The sequence below is a fragment of the Microtus oregoni genome, unplaced genomic scaffold (genome assembly GCF_018167655.1).
Source record: "Microtus oregoni isolate MIOR12 unplaced genomic scaffold, Mior012 000050F_004, whole genome shotgun sequence".
NCBI classification, from domain to species: domain Eukaryota; kingdom Metazoa; phylum Chordata; class Mammalia; order Rodentia; family Cricetidae; genus Microtus; species Microtus oregoni.
Window position 1 is genome coordinate 455,895 of NW_024543228.1, and position 16,624 is coordinate 472,518.

The 16,624-nt window shown below is 41.5% G+C and overlaps 1 protein-coding gene across 2 annotated transcripts; it reads right to left on the reverse strand.

The window, feature by feature from the left end:
• Nucleotides 1–552: 552 nt before the first annotated feature.
• Nucleotides 553–16,226, reverse strand: LOC121436869 (tenomodulin). 2 transcript variants are annotated; one of them, XM_041636771.1, is made up of 7 exons: nucleotides 16,159–16,226; nucleotides 15,862–15,993; nucleotides 7,357–7,497; nucleotides 7,123–7,224; nucleotides 3,106–3,259; nucleotides 1,128–1,294; nucleotides 553–837 (listed from the first exon to the last, which is right to left on the reverse strand). In XM_041636771.1, exons 1-7 carry the CDS (start codon nucleotides 16,204–16,206, stop codon nucleotides 628–630), a joined length of 954 nt encoding a protein of 317 aa, XP_041492705.1. In that variant the 5' UTR covers nucleotides 16,207–16,226; the 3' UTR covers nucleotides 553–627. The 2 variants fall into 2 exon arrangements, with proteins under 2 accessions (XP_041492705.1, XP_041492706.1); XM_041636772.1 differs by lacking the exons at nucleotides 15,862–15,993; nucleotides 16,159–16,226 and adding an exon at nucleotides 12,361–12,481.
• Nucleotides 16,227–16,624: the final 398 nt, after the last annotated feature.

Here is a 16,624-nt window from a genome sequence, read left to right on the forward strand (position 1 = left end):
AAGATGTTGAATTTGTCCAAAGTCGAGTTCCCATTCTCAGGAAGAAGACCTGGGACCCCCTTTGCTAAGTTACCTTTCTCCTTTGCTGAATCTGAGCTAACACAGTTAGCATATTTTAGCGCGGGCCTGCTGTGACTAGCTGCCTGACCAGCAGCTTTATGGACACTTAAGCAAGTCCACAGCATGCCTTTCAGGTAATTAAGCCCTGGCACTATGCACACAATTTTATGCTTTTATTCATTGCTTCTGGGGCCATTTTGTCATCATCCCTTCATTTTAACTCTGTTAAAACTAAATAGTAAAAATATGGGAGCTGGAAACTGCTATGCTTTACCTAAGCCTGTTGATGTAGTGCAAACTGACATTTTTGTCGTCCATGTTAGGCGGATCTATTCCAATTGCCAGGCTTATTCTCTGCAAACACTTACCCACTGTGTTCATCAGCAACAAGGCCATTGATGATGATGTAGAAGTTTATTAGAACAGGAAGAAAGGAATAACCTAAAAGTAATTCTGGAGACTAGGCTACAAGGAGGCAAATGCCTCACAGACAGAAAGTCATTGGATAGCATGCATTTATTATATGTCGGCTAACAGAAAGTTAAGCATTTGAACTTAAACTTCCTATTAGACTCTCCCAAGCATGCGGGCCACCCACCAGTTGCAAGGCATGATGACGCGACAGATGACTCGTCCTCCCTGGTAGCAGTATGGATATGGGTGGTAACCTAGTAAAGGTTCACAGACTCGGCGACAGTAACGGTTGCCTCGACGACAGTAGATACAACAATAACCTCTCTCATCTAGCATGGGGTCAAATTCGATTCCATTTTCAGTCTGGAAGAAGAAGAAGACAGTGTTGGAGGGAAAAAACTTTTTAGGGAGGGGTCCCATGAAACAGGAGAAGACTATTCCACTCTGAGTTGGGAGGTTGGTGAGAAATTAAATGTCTTAGCTAAATCATGGAGACGTAGGCATCAAAATTGTTTGTGAATGTACTCCCCGGAAAGGTCAAGTTTCTTAAATGCTTGTTAAAGTCATAATTTTTCTGACTGCCTTGAGAGGTAGTAAGCTTTATGAGCGTTCTTTGTTTCTGCCCTGAAAATGATGCAGTGGCCAGAACTCACATAGTCATTTACTGGAAGGTCTTCCTCACTTGCTTGTCTGGTGTGACGGGTCTTCTCCACCTTTACTTGCGGAACCACCCATTGCTCATTCTGTTCAATCCCTTTTTTCTCATTGGTGGGGAAATGAAGATCTTCACCATCCTCCTCAAAGTCTTGCAATTCAGAAACTGAGATAGTAAACACAAAATTGTGATACCATTACTTTGAAAACACTTCTGAGAGAAGTGTCTAGGCGGACAAAGTTAGGGAGAGCTAATTTTTGTCTGTCTTTCGACTGCTATAGTTTAAGCATGTGTGGGCTGCATTTCCTAGCTCTCTAAGTGGATAGTTCAGAGACTATTTCTCTTCTCACCAACTTCATTGCTCGTTTGCCATTAAACACTTACCCCTTTTCTTAGTAGTAGAGTCAGTTGACAACAAGACAAGGGATATCTGTCTCCCTCAGTGTTTTTAGCTACAAGTGCTCAAAAATATTTCCTCATTGCCTGATTTGATTTTGTCTCAGCTTCCCTCCCATTTCCTCTCTTTTGTGTCTCGATTTTTCTATTTATGTTTTTACATACATGGGTGTTTTGCCAGCATATATGTCTGGGCACCACATGCATACAGTGCCCACAGAGGCCAGAAGAGGGTATCAGATAGCTGAGAACTGGAGTTGAAAATGGTTGTGAATCTCCTGCCGGTACTGGGAATTGAAGCTAGGTCCTTTGCAAGAGCAGCAAGGGCACTTAACCACTGAGAAATCTCTCTATTACCCCCAGTGTCTTATTTATTTTTACTAGACCAGTGTTCTAACTCCTGAGTCATAGGGTGATATGTATTATTTATTTTTAACTTAGGTCTGTGGAAGATTTGGTGAAAGTATAGGTTCCTATGCATTTTTTTACTCTGTTCCTCTTGCTTTCTTACACACCTATGGTCCAATTGTCAAAACTAATCCATAAGTATTGGTTAATTGCCACTAACTAAACTACAGCCTTTATTTATCAATATTTTCATTCATGTTATTTGTTTTGTAGCATTCAGTCTAGGATACCAGATTGTGTTTTGTCAGCTTAAAAAAAAATACTTGTAAATAATACCAGTAGAGGCCTGCATTGTTGGCACTGTCCTGTCTTGAGTAATAGAGTAGTCTTTGTGCAAAGTGAGGGAGGCCAAAATCTGTGTCAGCTAGACAGAATAAGGTGTTTAGGGACCTTTGTCTTCTTGAATTGAAGGTTGTGCTTTTCTGCTCTGGACCTCTAACCTTCAATTCCATTTATAGTGATTCCTCAAACATTCCTAAAAAAGCTCTCCTGCCACGATTGTCATATATTCTGGGGGGAGTGCCATTTGACATGAGAATTCTTGAGACAGCAGTGCACTATTTGGTCTCATCTCTCCCCAGTTCTTGGGTTGGGTCCACTGTGGTTTTGAGGAATAGTCTGGTATCCCTGCTGCAATGAATATCGATGTACAAAGAAAGATAGATTAGCTTTTTGCTATCACTGGTCACATTAGGGTGGTGTTGCCTTTCCTGAGATATTTTAAAAGCCTGTCAGCATTAATTTATCTGATTTATAACTTGGCTGTGAAAAATTCCCTCTTCACCACAGTCAGCATATACAGTTTCATCCAAGAAGGTATAAACCGATCATTTGTTTTCATAGAAATGTGGTCTCTCAATGCTGGAAACATTAACCTGTTACTATCTTTTCTTTGAGATAGTATATTGCTCTGTTGTATATTGCTATAATAGCACACACACACACACACACACACACACACACACACACACACACACACATATATATATATATATATACCTGTATATCCATAAAGTATATAGAATATAGATACTATATTGCTCTGGTTGGCCTTGAACTCAAAATTTTCCTGCCTCAGACTCCTGGATATCTGGGAATGCAGAGGTATATCACTGTGCCTAGCATGTTAGCATCATTGGAAGGAGCAGGAGGTTGGGAATAGGATACCATACCTGCTATTAGAGTGGGATTGATCCAGTACATGGTCACATTATCACAAATCTCCAGAATTTTAGAATTTTTCAGAAAATCTCTGTTTTCAATAGGCTTTTCTGCAGGAACCCAAATCACTGACTGTTCAAAGAAAGTTGTAGTGATTTCTTCGTTCTGAAAGAAGAAAGTGGTTCAGGGTAGGAATTGTAGAGAAATTAGTATTGCGAAGTAGATATTATGAAGTACTGACAAACAGCATGTTTTAAGCTGGAGTAACAGCTGCAGTGCTAGGCATGACTGCTGGAGAGCTGTCTCCATGTCGTGCTGACAGTAGATGCCCATAGAGGAGCTAACTGGTCCTTTCCTTCCGGGTCTGGCAGCAAGGTTGCTCACTAAAATATGAGCATTGTCTACCATCGTTTTGGTTGAAAGGCTCTCCAGCATGTTCTGGGAACTCCCTGGGCCATGCAAGTTTTGATCATCTGGAACATGAGTGAGTTACATTTCTCCCCTTAAATGCTTTGTTTAGGTGTGTAGCTAAGGTTTAACACAGGATTTCACCCCAAGATGAAAAATAAACCAACAAACAACCCTGTTGGGGAAGGGAGGCCACTAGGAGTGGGGCGAGGGTGGCACATGCCTTTAATTCCAGAACTTGGGAGGCAGAGACAAATGGATCTCTGTGAGTTCGAGGCCAACCTGGTCTACAAGACCTAGTTCCAGGACAGGCTCCAAAACTACAGAGAAATTATTGCCTCCAAAAACAAAAAAAAAAAGCCCAGAACAACCCCCCTGCATGTCTGCATGTTTAAGAGTGGGAGACCCTGGTTCGATTCCCTGATGGGGAGCCAGGAACAGAGTCTACCAGCTGGAAGCAAGAGCTGGGAGCAAGAGAGCAATAGTTGTGTTTATAGTATAAGAGACCACGCCCAAGTGGTCTGGTATCTTAAAGGCTATTGGCTGAAGGAGCGGAAGGAGCTCCCACAGCACAAACCCCAGTCCACGTTCCCCCTCCCCACAAAAAAATCCACCTAGAATCTAAACTAACCAGATCAGCTAAATAGCCAGTTAGCCTATCATTTTGGATTTACAAGAAATTTGTCTTTTCATGTTTTAAAGTCTTCAGTTTATGGAACATGGACTCATTAATTCCATTCATTCTAGATACCTAAGGTTTATCTCACAGAGGACTCTGGTTCACAGAGCTTCTCAGTGTTGTTAAAAATAGTTCGAGACCAGCCTGGTCTACAGAGCTAGTTCCAGGACAGGCTCCAAAGCCACAGAGAAACCCTGTCTCAAAAAACCAAAAAAAAAAAAAAAAAAAAAAAAAAAAAAAAAAATCCCCTTTCCTCCATTTCTAGTGCTGGGAGTAGTTGCCTTTAATACCTAGTTCTGAGCAACTTGTCAATAAAGCTTCAACACTTTAGCCCTACTCTTAAAAAGGCCTTTTCATATCTCTTTTGTTTCTTCTTGGCTTTACGATTTCAGTGCATTTTATTTATTCTACAAAATATGTCTTTGTATAATTTTTTTTCCCTCTGAACCATTCACAACTTTCAAGTCCTGGCTCTTTTGCCCTTGAGTGTGTAAGAACTTGGAACACACTGTAAGGGGTTGTATAAAATGAGTTGGTGTGCTGACTAGCTTTGTTAGCAAACCCAGAGCTATTTATATGCTGGCTCCGCATGCTTTACTTGCACACACCGTACATACAGTGGTGAGGGAAGTGCAGAGGAAGGGAGGGTTTGTAATTTGCAATCACCAATTTGTCCCACTAAAAAAGACCCGTAGTGTGAAATTCTGTTTTCTTGGAGATGAAATAATTTTACTATCATGTGACCAATATGTGTGTTATTTAAAAGATACCACCAAGTTATCTGAGGAAAAACTTAGGGCACAGAGAAGACATGGGCTTCTATATCATCTAGGTTAAATCCCACTTTATCAATTTAGGCTCTCACTGTTGCCTCTCTGTGCTTGATACATTATTTTCTGTAAACATTGTCATTTGGCATTTCATATAGTCCCTTTTAAAACATTTTTATTTATTGTCTGTTGGAGGAGCAGGCATATGCCATAATGTACATGTGGAGGTCAGAGGGCAACCCAAGAACTGGTTCTTCTTGTGTCGGATAAATCCTGGGAATTGAACTTAGGTCATCAGACTTGTCCATGGGTGCCTTCACCTGCTGACCCTTCTCCCTGGCTCTATAATATCCTTTAATCCTAATTTCCTTTCATGCTATCATTGCCCCCTATACTGCTACCAAATTTCTTTTAAGTCGATCTGTTTTTCAGAAAAATCTAATGTAAGTTTATCAGAAATGAAATGAAACTCTGTAAAATCTATCACTGCCATAGACCTTGGCAGCAAAGCATCCTTTCTGGAGATATTTTCTTCTGAGGAGGAGTATTCTAGGAACAGGGCTCTGTAACTTCTGTAGCCATGAAGAGAGCAATAGCATGAAAAAGTAATGTGGGAACTAGCAACGGCTCTGAGGGTCCTGTGTAAGGAATAGGCAAAATAGTGTAATCTGCTAGAACAGATTTAAAAAAAGGAAAAGAAGAAGAAAAACATGTAAGTGACCAGTTGGAAGAACATGAAAAAGAACATGGGAGAAAGAAGAGAAAGATATTTCAACATATACAGAGTTCATCATGCCATGGCCACAGTCGCAATTTAGATTTTCCAGTTTTAAATATAAAACCAAACTAAATTAAATCAAAAGAACCTGAAGGCTGTAAGGATTGCTGTATTTTAGCTAGTGATGACCCATCTCTCATGGCTTCCTGGGATGATCCATTCACTGAAGGAGCAGCGGCCTAGCCATTTTAGTTTAGCAGTGTTTTCAGAGAATCCATATTATGTGGAAGTTTTCACCTTCGCTTTTGCTTCTCCTGAGGAGCACTGTGAAGAGCACTGTGAGGAGCACTGTGGGTTATGATGCTAGCAGCTCAGCATGAAATGGTAAGGTGAATAAACAGGAACCTTTAAAGTAGGTGGATGTTGGAGCATGACAGAAGTGGTATATCCCCTATGTAGCCTTAGGACCAGTTTCTTTTTTAAAAGTGCAACTTATTTTTATTATTTTAACTTTTATTATTTTATGTGTAAGGTATTTTACATGCATGTACGTCTGTTTCATTAGATGAAGGCACTGTATTTCCTGTCGGTAGAGTTACAGATGGTTGTGAGTCATCGGGTGAGTATTGAGAATTGAAAGCTTAGGACCTCTGGAATAGCCATAAGTGCTCTTAACCTCTGAGCCAGCTCTCTAGCCCCTATTTTTATTATCCTTTTAGTTATGTGTATGCACATGTATTGGTGTTGGGTTATGTGCATGAGAATGAAGGCCAGGTGTGTTGGATTCCATGGAGCTGGAATTATAGACAGTTATGAGATGATTGATGTGTGTGCTAAGAATTGAACTAGGGGTCCCTGAGTCATCTTCTCCATCCCCAGAGTAATTTTCTTAAAGTCTTTCTCATAGACATGCTTGCTTCTGTTCTTCTGACTCACTCCTCTCACTAGAAATCATTAGTTCGGGAGCAAAAGTACATAGGTTTTCAATTTTTTTTTTTTTTTGAGACAGGGTTTCTCTGTGAAACAGTCCTGGCTGTCTTGGACTACAGAGTTAGCTCTGTTGACCAGGATGGCCTTGAACTCACAGAGATCCCCCTGCCTTTGCCTCCTAAGTGCTGGGATTAAAGGCATGAGCCACCATCACCTGGTCTTTCTTGGCTTATTTGTTTTTGTTTTTAAAGTAGGTATTTTTGGACAAATGTAGAGTATAAGACCCCAAAGCATGAACTTATTTTTTTTGAAAAGGTCGCAGTCCAAGACCTCATTATACACTCACTAGCTGTGTATGTTCAACAAGTCACTCTTTGTTATAAGTCCCAGTTCTCACATCCGAAAACTAGGACAACAACAGTGCCCATTTACAAGATTGAGGATCCAATGAGGACAGAGCACTTTGTCCAATGGTTGGCCAGTAAATGATTTTCTTTGTACTGTCATCATTTTTCTCACATACCTCATCTATTTCTTCTTCTGGTTCAGAAAATTCAGGAATCACTTTGATTTGAGTTTTAATAAAGCACTTTTGAAGACCTACGAAGTAGATGCCAGTGTATCCCTACAAACCAGACAAAACAATAATACAGTCAATTTCTCGTAATAGCCACAATGAGTTCCATGACCTACCAGAGCCTCAGACTGGCAAACTGAATTCATAGAGAAAACCTATTAGGGGAAACAGTCAACTCACGTTTTTAAAGTCATGGACTTCCAGTGTCTCATCAGTGCCATTTCCACTTCTGAATATTTCCGTTCTGGTCAGGGGATCAATTTCCATGTAAATCTTCTTCTTCTCACCATTGCTGTGGAAAGTGTGCTCCATGTCATAGGTCTGGAAGAGCAGAGGAAGAAAAACAATCTCCAAGATAGTCTGTGCACTCCTTCTTAAAATGCTTTAATTGGGGAAATACCTGGGTCACTTTCCAGAACCTCCTGAGGGGTCATCTCAGCATCTTGCCATTGGACATTCTCTAACATTTGTGATTAAACTGAGGTGCTTTTTGGCATTTAGTCTGATACGGGGATCCTTCAGAGTCAGTGCTTTGTATTGAAGCCAAGTAGCTGAACTAATTAAGAAGAATTCCAGTGGTTTTCTTGGCACCCTTGGATAAGTAGCAAATGAAATTTTGCAAATCAGCCTGTGAAGTATTTTCCCCTTGTGTTAAGCCTAGGGATCACCTCAAGCCTATGCTGCTTCCTGAAGCTACTGCTTCTGAGTCTAAGTGTTCTGTAACTACTCTTCCCATTCCTTCTGTGAAATCCATTACATCCAGGACAGCGACTTGAAAACATTTAGAGCAGTTAACAATTACTCTCTACTCCCATCCCTATCAGAATTTTAATAGTGCCTCAATAGTATCGTGTTTGTCCTTTTTTAGGAACTGAAGATGTTATTGGCCAATATTCAGTCATAGTCTTATCCTATACAAATTTATTTTCCTTTGTTCTTTAAAATCTAGCAGTCACCTGCTTTCCCTTAGCCTTATATTTTATAGGTTAACTATTCCCACTCAGGTTATTGCTAGCTTCTGTTTTTTAAACTTGATTCCATTGTTTTCAGTTTCTCTAGATTCCTCTGCATAGATAAACTGTGGATACAGGTTAACTTTGGTTAATTTATGATACCATAAATTAACAAACTCTTCCAAGGAGAGTGCGCCCTTTCTTGAGTGCCTGAAACAAATCCCCACACTTCCTTCTGCTCTTTAATAGACAATTCTCTCACTACAGACAAAGAGGACCAGTTCTGTGATTTATTCTATATTGGGGTTAAGCATCTAACCTATAACTTGGGACATATAGGTATAGATAAATACCAATTCCAAAGGAGTTTGATCTCTGTTGCAAACCATGCCAGAGTTGATGGTGCCATTTGCAAGTGTGTCTTCTCCCCGTTGCTTGGAGACCTTTGTCTGTTAGATTTCTCTGTATTCATTTGTCCTTCTGAAGAAGCAAGTTGCCTACAGAGCCAGTGTTGCTTTCTAATAACACAGTTCCTAGTGGCGTTCTCCTCCATGAGCTTGCATTGGTTTGTGTTGTTTTTAGTGTCTGCTGTTGTCTGCGACAGCATGTTAGTTTAACCTGGTCAAATTTTTCCCAACCCAAGTAGAAAAACAAGTTGGATGGGTTTGTAGAAACAAGTGTTACTTCAAGCATGAAAAGTCGGATGGAGCTGTTGAAAAGAAAAACAGAGGCAAAGCCAGTTTACCTCCCTGTGGCTCTGTGGTGCCTCAGACAGGGATAGCGATTATTTGCTATTAAGTATTGTCACCAATGGCAATTCCTATCTTCCTAAAGCAGTGCCTTGACGATTGGTCTTTTAAGGTCAAGGATAAGAGTATGGAGAAGACTCCAGTAACTGTAGGGTTAACTTAGGAAGGCTGGTCTTGTTCCTTGGCAGGTAGAAAACTCCTTTAGGCTTGTTAATTGCTTCTGCGTATATTCTCTCAGTTCTAGCTCTGCAGCCAGCTAGAGAAGAGAAACTTCTAAGTATGACAAAAAAAATTGAGTTCTCAGTCAGCTGACTTAAGCAGAGGACAAAGGCATCCGCTTCAGACACAGCCTTGTCAGGTTTCCCAATAGGGGGTAGTTTCTTCAGAAATACTATCCATTGTGGAGACAAATGTTGACAGTACTAGCCACCAGGGGCTGGGCTGGGGGGTTGTTTCATCAGTAGCGCCACTGATGGATTAGTGAATGGAAAAATTGGGTTACAGACTGGGGGATATTGGACTGTGGCCTACGTGGGCAAAAGAATGAGAAAATGCAGACTGCATTTTCAACCATCAGTAGAAGACTATGGGACTGTGCTGGTGCCATTTACAATTTGAGTGTACTTCTGTGGAATGAGTTTTCCTGCACTCTTGGCAGGGCACTTTACTTGGACACCTTTCTGGATGAGTACTATTGGAAACTGCCAAGCTCAGCAGATCTGCATTACTTTCAAGGGCTCTGCAAAGAATTGGGTTTGTTTGTGTTGTTGTTGTTATTGTTATTCAGCGAGGGAAGAGGCATCCGCGTTAATTGTACCCATTAATCAGCTTGTTGATTTTGTGTTCGCAACGGTAGCTTCTTAAATAGAGTGAGATCAGAATGACTTCATTTGTGTACGAATCCTTAGTGTGTGGGAGGGTGTAGGCTAGGGAGCTACATACTCACCCAGATGGAATTCTGCTATCAAAGGTGTCCTTTTGAAACAGACTGTCCTTTGTCTAGGAGGATGATGCCAATGACTTACTTTGGCCTGTGTGGGGATGGCTTTGAGTAAATCCAGACATACTGTCTCACTCAGGTCCCCGTGGAGCACACTGCTTGGGTAATGGCTATGCAAGCTTCACTGGCCCATATGAAGACTGAACTCATGCCCTTGGCATCAGAAGTACTTTGCTGTCTACTAAGCGTCCTGGCTCCTGGGTTGAAGTGCCTTCTGGAGATGAACTAAGTGGCTTTGCCCTGTCCAGGAACAAACTAAAGCAGAGACAGGATGGCTGACTGTAGAAAGGTGTGAGTGGACTCCAAGTATTTCTCCTCAGTCTCTGCCCCCAATTTAGCATTATTCCAGGGGAGACAGAGAAAGGATCGCATGTGACATGAAATATGCCCTTGCCAAACTAGCAAATCGATGAGCCCCCTTTCTGGTATCTTCATACCCTGCTCACTGTGTACCCACATAGCCTGTTCCCATGCATTTCTCATTTCTATCTGTGCCTTTGTCTCTTGTCTGGACAACCAGGAATCTGCCCACGCTTTAGGGATCTTATGTAAGAGAAGAAATTAATCTGACCAATGATTTTGCATTTAGATATTAGCAACAGAAAAGACATTTGCCGGTCTGAGAAACTGAATGCAATGCTTCCCTCAAAGGAATGCAGTTGTAATGGGGCATTTTAGGCACCGCGACTCCAGGAGCCTGCATGTGGGGGGCATCTTCCCCACGCCATCCAAAGTGATTCTTCCTGGCTTATGAGGAGTAAAATGCTGGAATAGGAAAGAGAGGCCAGTGGAATAGAGGGTGTGTGGTAAAACCCAGGCAATCTGTAAGAAGACCACACTGGCAAAATCTGGGGGAAATACAAATCCATCTTTCTTCCCTGTGCAGGATGTCTGTTCTCAGGCCAGCTAAGGCCTCCACTCAGGGCAGCTGATAAGCCTCCTGCAATGTGAACACTTTACCCTGCTTTCTTGTCTCTGTTGGTGACAGTCACTGAGACCAGAAAAGAAAGCTTTTTATAAAGAATAAAGCTGACTCACATGTTGGTGTGATGGATCTGTTTGGGGGCAAGCAGCTTTAGCCTGTCTTGACAGGGATTTGAGGACATTTGGCTTAGGTTTGTTTTTTCGAAACCTGTGATTAATCTAGCTGGTCTTTTTTCCCCTACCTTCATCCTTTACTGTCTGTTTATGAGGTACATGCTCCAAAGGTGAAATACATGCTCGGAATAGCTGGCTAGCAGGTGCTAGGCTGGAAGGAAGTGAAGGGAAGGCACTGTACCATATTATTAAGGAGCTAGCCTGCGAGAATTAAAGGGCCTCTGGGGATTGCTCTACCAACACAGTGCCGACAGATTATTTCTTATGCATAGTTGGACTTTTGCATCTTCAATCACCAGTTCTCAGCCCTGAAAAAAAATTGGCATAAGCGGCCAGACATTCCTCTTTCAAAAAAGAAAGAAAAAAAGGAAAGAAAAAGAAAAGAAAAAAGCTAAGAAGGTAGGAACGTAGGAAGGAAGATAGGACATTTCCTTCACTTAGAAACTTGAACTAGGTGGGAAGTTTTCCTGTATCCACAATCCTCTCCTCAATTCCCAAATTCAGGTGGAAAACAGGAAAGACTCGTCAGAAAAGGTTCTAGTGTTAATGTCTATGCTTCTCCTTACAAGCTGTGTGACTTTGGACAAGTTACTGAATGCCTCTGAGGGTTCAGCTCCTAGCTGCAAACCCTTTCTGGTTGCAATGCTGAGAAGTTGGCAGATGCAATTTTCTCACATTTGTCTGGTAGCTTTCAGGTTGCTTGTTGATCACCTGGGCTCCTTCTCCCTAGAGCTCAGTACTGCTCTGCTTGGAGGCTCTACTTTCATGTGCCCCATAAAGCACTCAGTACATACAACCTTAGGAATAAGCAGTAAGAGCATACCCACAGCAATCCGAATCTAGTATCATGTAATTTGTAAGACGTACCCCTGAGTAGTCCAAAATAGCAACTGGTTCAGTAAGAATTCTTGTAAAGGATAACCCTGGGCCTTGTAAAGAAAAGACAATGAAGAGATGCCTTCTTTCCCAAAATGCTGATGTGGCAGCATCTGGTGAAACTCAGCCCCTCCTCCCGCCCCCCTGCTTAAGAGATTCCAGATACATCTCCAGCTTTTGCTTTAAGGGTATAAATGCTTCTCCAGTCCCAGGTTTCACCCACTAGACTGGTGTGTATAAGAGTCTAGGCAACCTAGAGGGAAAAGTTGTCCCTTTGTGTATCTAGAGACAAGCAAAGAAAGTTAGTCTGGGGCAAATGCTAATAGTAGAAAAATAGTCATGAAGAAAGCTGGACTCAGACTTGGCAAGAAAACAATTCTTTTGTGCAAAGGATTTTCCGCCTAGGATGATCTTGGGCATGGAACATAAATGAAGCTGTGTCAGTGATCTCCTACCATTGGAGTTGCATGGGCAGGACAGAGCGCTCGCTTCTCTCCAGACCTCTCACCTCCTGCTAGTAGAATGTGGAGTCTGAAGGAGTATCCCCAGGAATACGTTGATTGCTGGGAAGGGGGCGATTACTTCCCAGCAGTCCTAAAAAAAATTGCCACGTAGTTCTGACGTACGGCAGGAAGCACACGCCATTTCAGCCACATAACTCTGTGTTTCTGTCTCATTCCACAATGGTTTGGAAACGTGGAGTACAAAGTCTGGGCTGTGTTTACAAACTGCTGCTTCGGGAGCGGCAGCTGTCTTGTTTGTTTTCTCTGTGTTGCTTTGATTAGTTCAGGAGTTGGTTTCTAATTCTTTCAAGTTCAATGTGGAACACAGGGAGCTTTAAGTAGGACTGTTTTTTTCCCCCAGTAAGTCTGTTCCATGGTTCCTAAGGAAGTTACTGCTTGGAAGTGGACCCTCAATAGGGCAACCTCTCGAAATCTCTCAAACTGAGTATGTTTTCCTGGCTCAGTTAGGAAAGCTGAACACAGAGCCTTATGAACTTGGCTTTCCTCAAGCCTCTTCCAGTCTCCTAGGTGTATGGTTTCCAGGAAACATGGGGCCTGGAAAGTATAGAAGCTCTCTCAGAGTTGATCCTCTTTTAATTTTGATTTATTTTTTCTCCTGGAAAAGTGTGTGTGTGTGTGTGTGTGTGTGTGTGTGTGTGTTTGTGTGCGTGCGCGCAGGCGCACTCTCACATGCATGCTTGAGGTATACGAAGAGTCAAATATTGCTTATTCCCACTTGAAATCAGTCATCTGGATCTTTTGTGCATACCAAGGTGGGAGGGAAAGGAAAGACTTAGTAGCATGGAAATGTCAACACCAGATGTAGGTTGTTAAATAAACACTGTTTATTATAAACAGATGTTGAAAAAGAAAACAAGAAGGAGTGTTGGGAGGGCTGGAAGAGCAAACACTGAAAGCCTGGAGACAGCCCCAGGACAACAAAGGTATCCCTACAATCAACACGCACCAAAACATCAGTCATTCTCTCTACCAAATCCCACAGGCGACTAAAGCAAAGTCCAGAAGACTATGGGCTTTATTTTGTTAATCACCATTTCATTCCAGCCCATACTATTAAAGAGAGAGTCTTAAATTTGTACAAGATGCTTGGAGCATTTTCCTCTGGAAATATTCTTCCCAGGCTATTCTGACTACTTTTATTTTCCCCAGATTCTTAACTGCTCTGATGCAGGCCTAATCAGAGTCTTGGTCACTAGGAAGATGGATAGCCTCTCAGGCTCTTTATGTGGGATTTAGAAGGGAGTAGTTGATTGAATAAGGACTCCATATTGCTACCTGATCTCCTGATTTTCAGTGACTCCAAGCTGATTTCATGGTGAAAACCAGGGCTTAAATATGAAAGGTAGTATATTGTAACTCCCCATGGAATAGCAAGTAAACAGTATTTGTCCACAGTAGAAAAAATTATTGTAGGAGATATATAATGTCTTTTTATCTATGTATTTTCCATAATGACTTTGGCCCCTCCTTTATACTCCTTTTGCTGAAAATTATATCCTAAGATGCATTACTTCATGAGAGCTTTGATCTTTTCTTTTAAAGTACACTTTAATGAGTGGCCTACCCCACCCTTTCCATGTGTGCATGGGTGAAGTGTTTTGTTTAGTTTCAGGAATTACAGAGTTGATTTTTGGAAATCATATTTACAAGAACGGAAATGGGAAACAAAGATAGTATAATGAGAAGGTAGGGGAGATCATGAACTTGGCTAGGGAGCGTGAATTCTTACAAGGTAAAGGTAAGATTGCCCTGAGCCACACCCCTAGTCATTTATTACTGCACTGAAGCAAATAGCACTGGAAGATTAGAAAAACACACACATGTGGCTAGAATGGCATTTATGGTGCCAATAGATACGAGAAAACACAAAAGGCCTTCTTAGCTTTGTTCAGACAGGTGTCTGTCTCTGAATGGTCAAAATGATTAGCCCCCTACCACCCACAGTGAAGGCATTATATTCACAGCCAGCAACTAAAATGATTTATGGTCCTGTACTCATACAATTTTCAAGAGAATTAGTGATTCAACTTTTGGAGTAGCATATCCCTTTAGAAATTAGCTAAGTGGTATTCTAAGTAAGTGTTCTGGAATACATGTTAGCTCTCAATTTCTTTTCTGATGTTGGTTGCTTTGCACACCTTGCTAGCCTTAACATAGTTGGCTTCTCTAGAAAGCCATCTGAATAGTAAGTAGTTCAAAAACAGTAGGGCAGTGGGGTAGGCTAATAGGAGTGGGTGATGCCTGAAAACCTTTCTGGAACATGATGGAAGTAAAAAGGCAAACAAATAAGCAGGCTTGTTTGTGCTTCCTCCCACTTAAACTTTGCAAGGTATCCCTTGAGACTAAATGCAAGCAGGTATTGTAGCAGAGGTGAGCATCCCGGAGTAGCTATGCTTTACTTTTCTGTTTTCATTTGGACAGTTAGCCAATTTATTTACTTTTTCTCCCCCTTTGGCTACTTTTCCCCACGAACTCTTTGCTCCGATTGCTCCTTTGGCTCCTAATGGTCCATGCCAACCTATTTTCTTCTTGTTTCATTTTCCCTCCTGGATCTGTGCCTTTTCTTCCCTACTTGGGCTACCAAGTAGAAATGAGCATCTCATGACAAAAGAGTCAAAACCACCAGTAGTAGCAGTAGCAACAATGGCCCACAAATAGAGAAGAATAGGGCAAGGCCAAAAGCCCATCTTCATGGGCTGTTGTCCTTCTAATTCTCACTGAAATGGAAATTGTTAGCAAGAAAGGATTATGATTTTATTTGGGTCACATCAAAACTTGTCTATTGCATGTGAGCCCAGGACTAACAATAATATCGAAGCATGAGAATACAAACTACAGTAGCAACCAAAGCTCACCAAATGACCGCAGTATCAGAAGCTTTTGGAGATACCTGTGATTAATGACTTAGGGGTGCCTGTATTTACTGTGGCATTAGTATCTCACGGGAACAATGGTTGTGAATGCTGAGGAGCTGAAAGGCTCTAACTCTCGGTAAGTAACAAATAAATAATTATGAACTCAAGTATGAGAACTGCTTCTTTAAAAAAGGAGTTTGTCTCGCTGCCTGTCCTCACAGCAGATGCAGTAAACCAGAACATAATCCCTGAAAACCATTTGCTGCCTTTTCGGGTGCCTTCTTATGTGACTGTCTGCTTACTTTGCCATCAGTTTCTGCCCAGATAATGGAAAGAAAGATGGAAAGTAGTTTTTCTTTCTTACATAAGAAAAGGCTTTCAGGAGATTTAACTCCTTAAAGTCAACCATAAAAGAGTGGGTAAATTTGCTTCCTGGCACTACAACCAAAATGCAGAAGACAATTTCCCCTCACCTAAATAAGCAAACGAAAGAAGAACCCTGATTTCATTTTCTACTCCTCCAACTGAATACAAAAAGGATTAAAAGTTTTCATTTACATATTAATTCACATGTTAATCACTAGATAAAATCAATCAAAAGAAGCACTGGGTTAAGTGTCTGTTACTTACTTTCTTGGATACCTCCGGCCAGAAGTGTTTGCTCCCCCAAAACAGGACAATTAGAGTTAAGGCCAGGATCCCAAACACCAGTCCACAAATCTTCAGTGATTTACATATCTTCTTGGATTTCAAAGCTTCTGCCTAAGCAAAGAACAGAGAGAATGAAACAATACACAATAACCCTGAAAATAGCGAGCCATAATTCAAAGTCTCCTTCGATTTCACTTTCTAATGTTCACATTGCAATACGATAAATCTGTGAGAGCATGCTTCTGCTCAAAAGGGAAAATCTATGAATCAACTTACATTTAGAATGTGGCAGTCCTCACAGTTCTCTGGAGGATTCTTCGCCATAGTCTCCCAGCGCACAGTGCTCTTTCCCTGCTTTGAGAGGACTGAGAGACCACTGCTGAGGTCGAGTTGCAAGTGAGTCGGCTAACAGATGCCAGAGGAGAAGCTGAATTTATATGGCTCAAATATGTCATACCAGAGCCGGAGGGAGCCCAGGGGGCTCCTGGGCTGCGATTTGTTACATAGATATACCCATATATGTATATAACTTCTGTGCACAGAATTCCATCCAGAATGGCAAAGACAGGTTATAATGAAAACTATTGTCCTGGGGGTTGGGTTGGAAGGGGATCAAGCCTAGGACACATTGAAATGATTTTTCACTATGAACTTAAAATACCAGTGGCAATACATGCTGCACACTCCAGAAATAAGCAAACAGAGCAAAAAAAGGGGGGGGGGGGACAAAGTTCTAATTTCA

Excerpts from the sequence above, each read along its gene's own strand:
- LOC121436869 (XM_041636771.1), bottom strand. The coding sequence starts at position 16,206 with ATGGCGAAGAATCCTCCAGAGAACTGTGAGGACTGCCACATTCTAAAT. Across the intron at positions 15,994-16,158 it reads AGGACTGCCACATTCTAAAT|GCAGAAGCTTTGAAATCCAA; the intron begins GTAAGTTGATTC and ends TTCTTTGCTTAG. Across the intron at positions 7,498-15,861 it reads GGCCGGAGGTATCCAAGAAA|ACCTATGACATGGAGCACAC; the intron begins GTAAGTAACAGA and ends CTGCTCTTCCAG.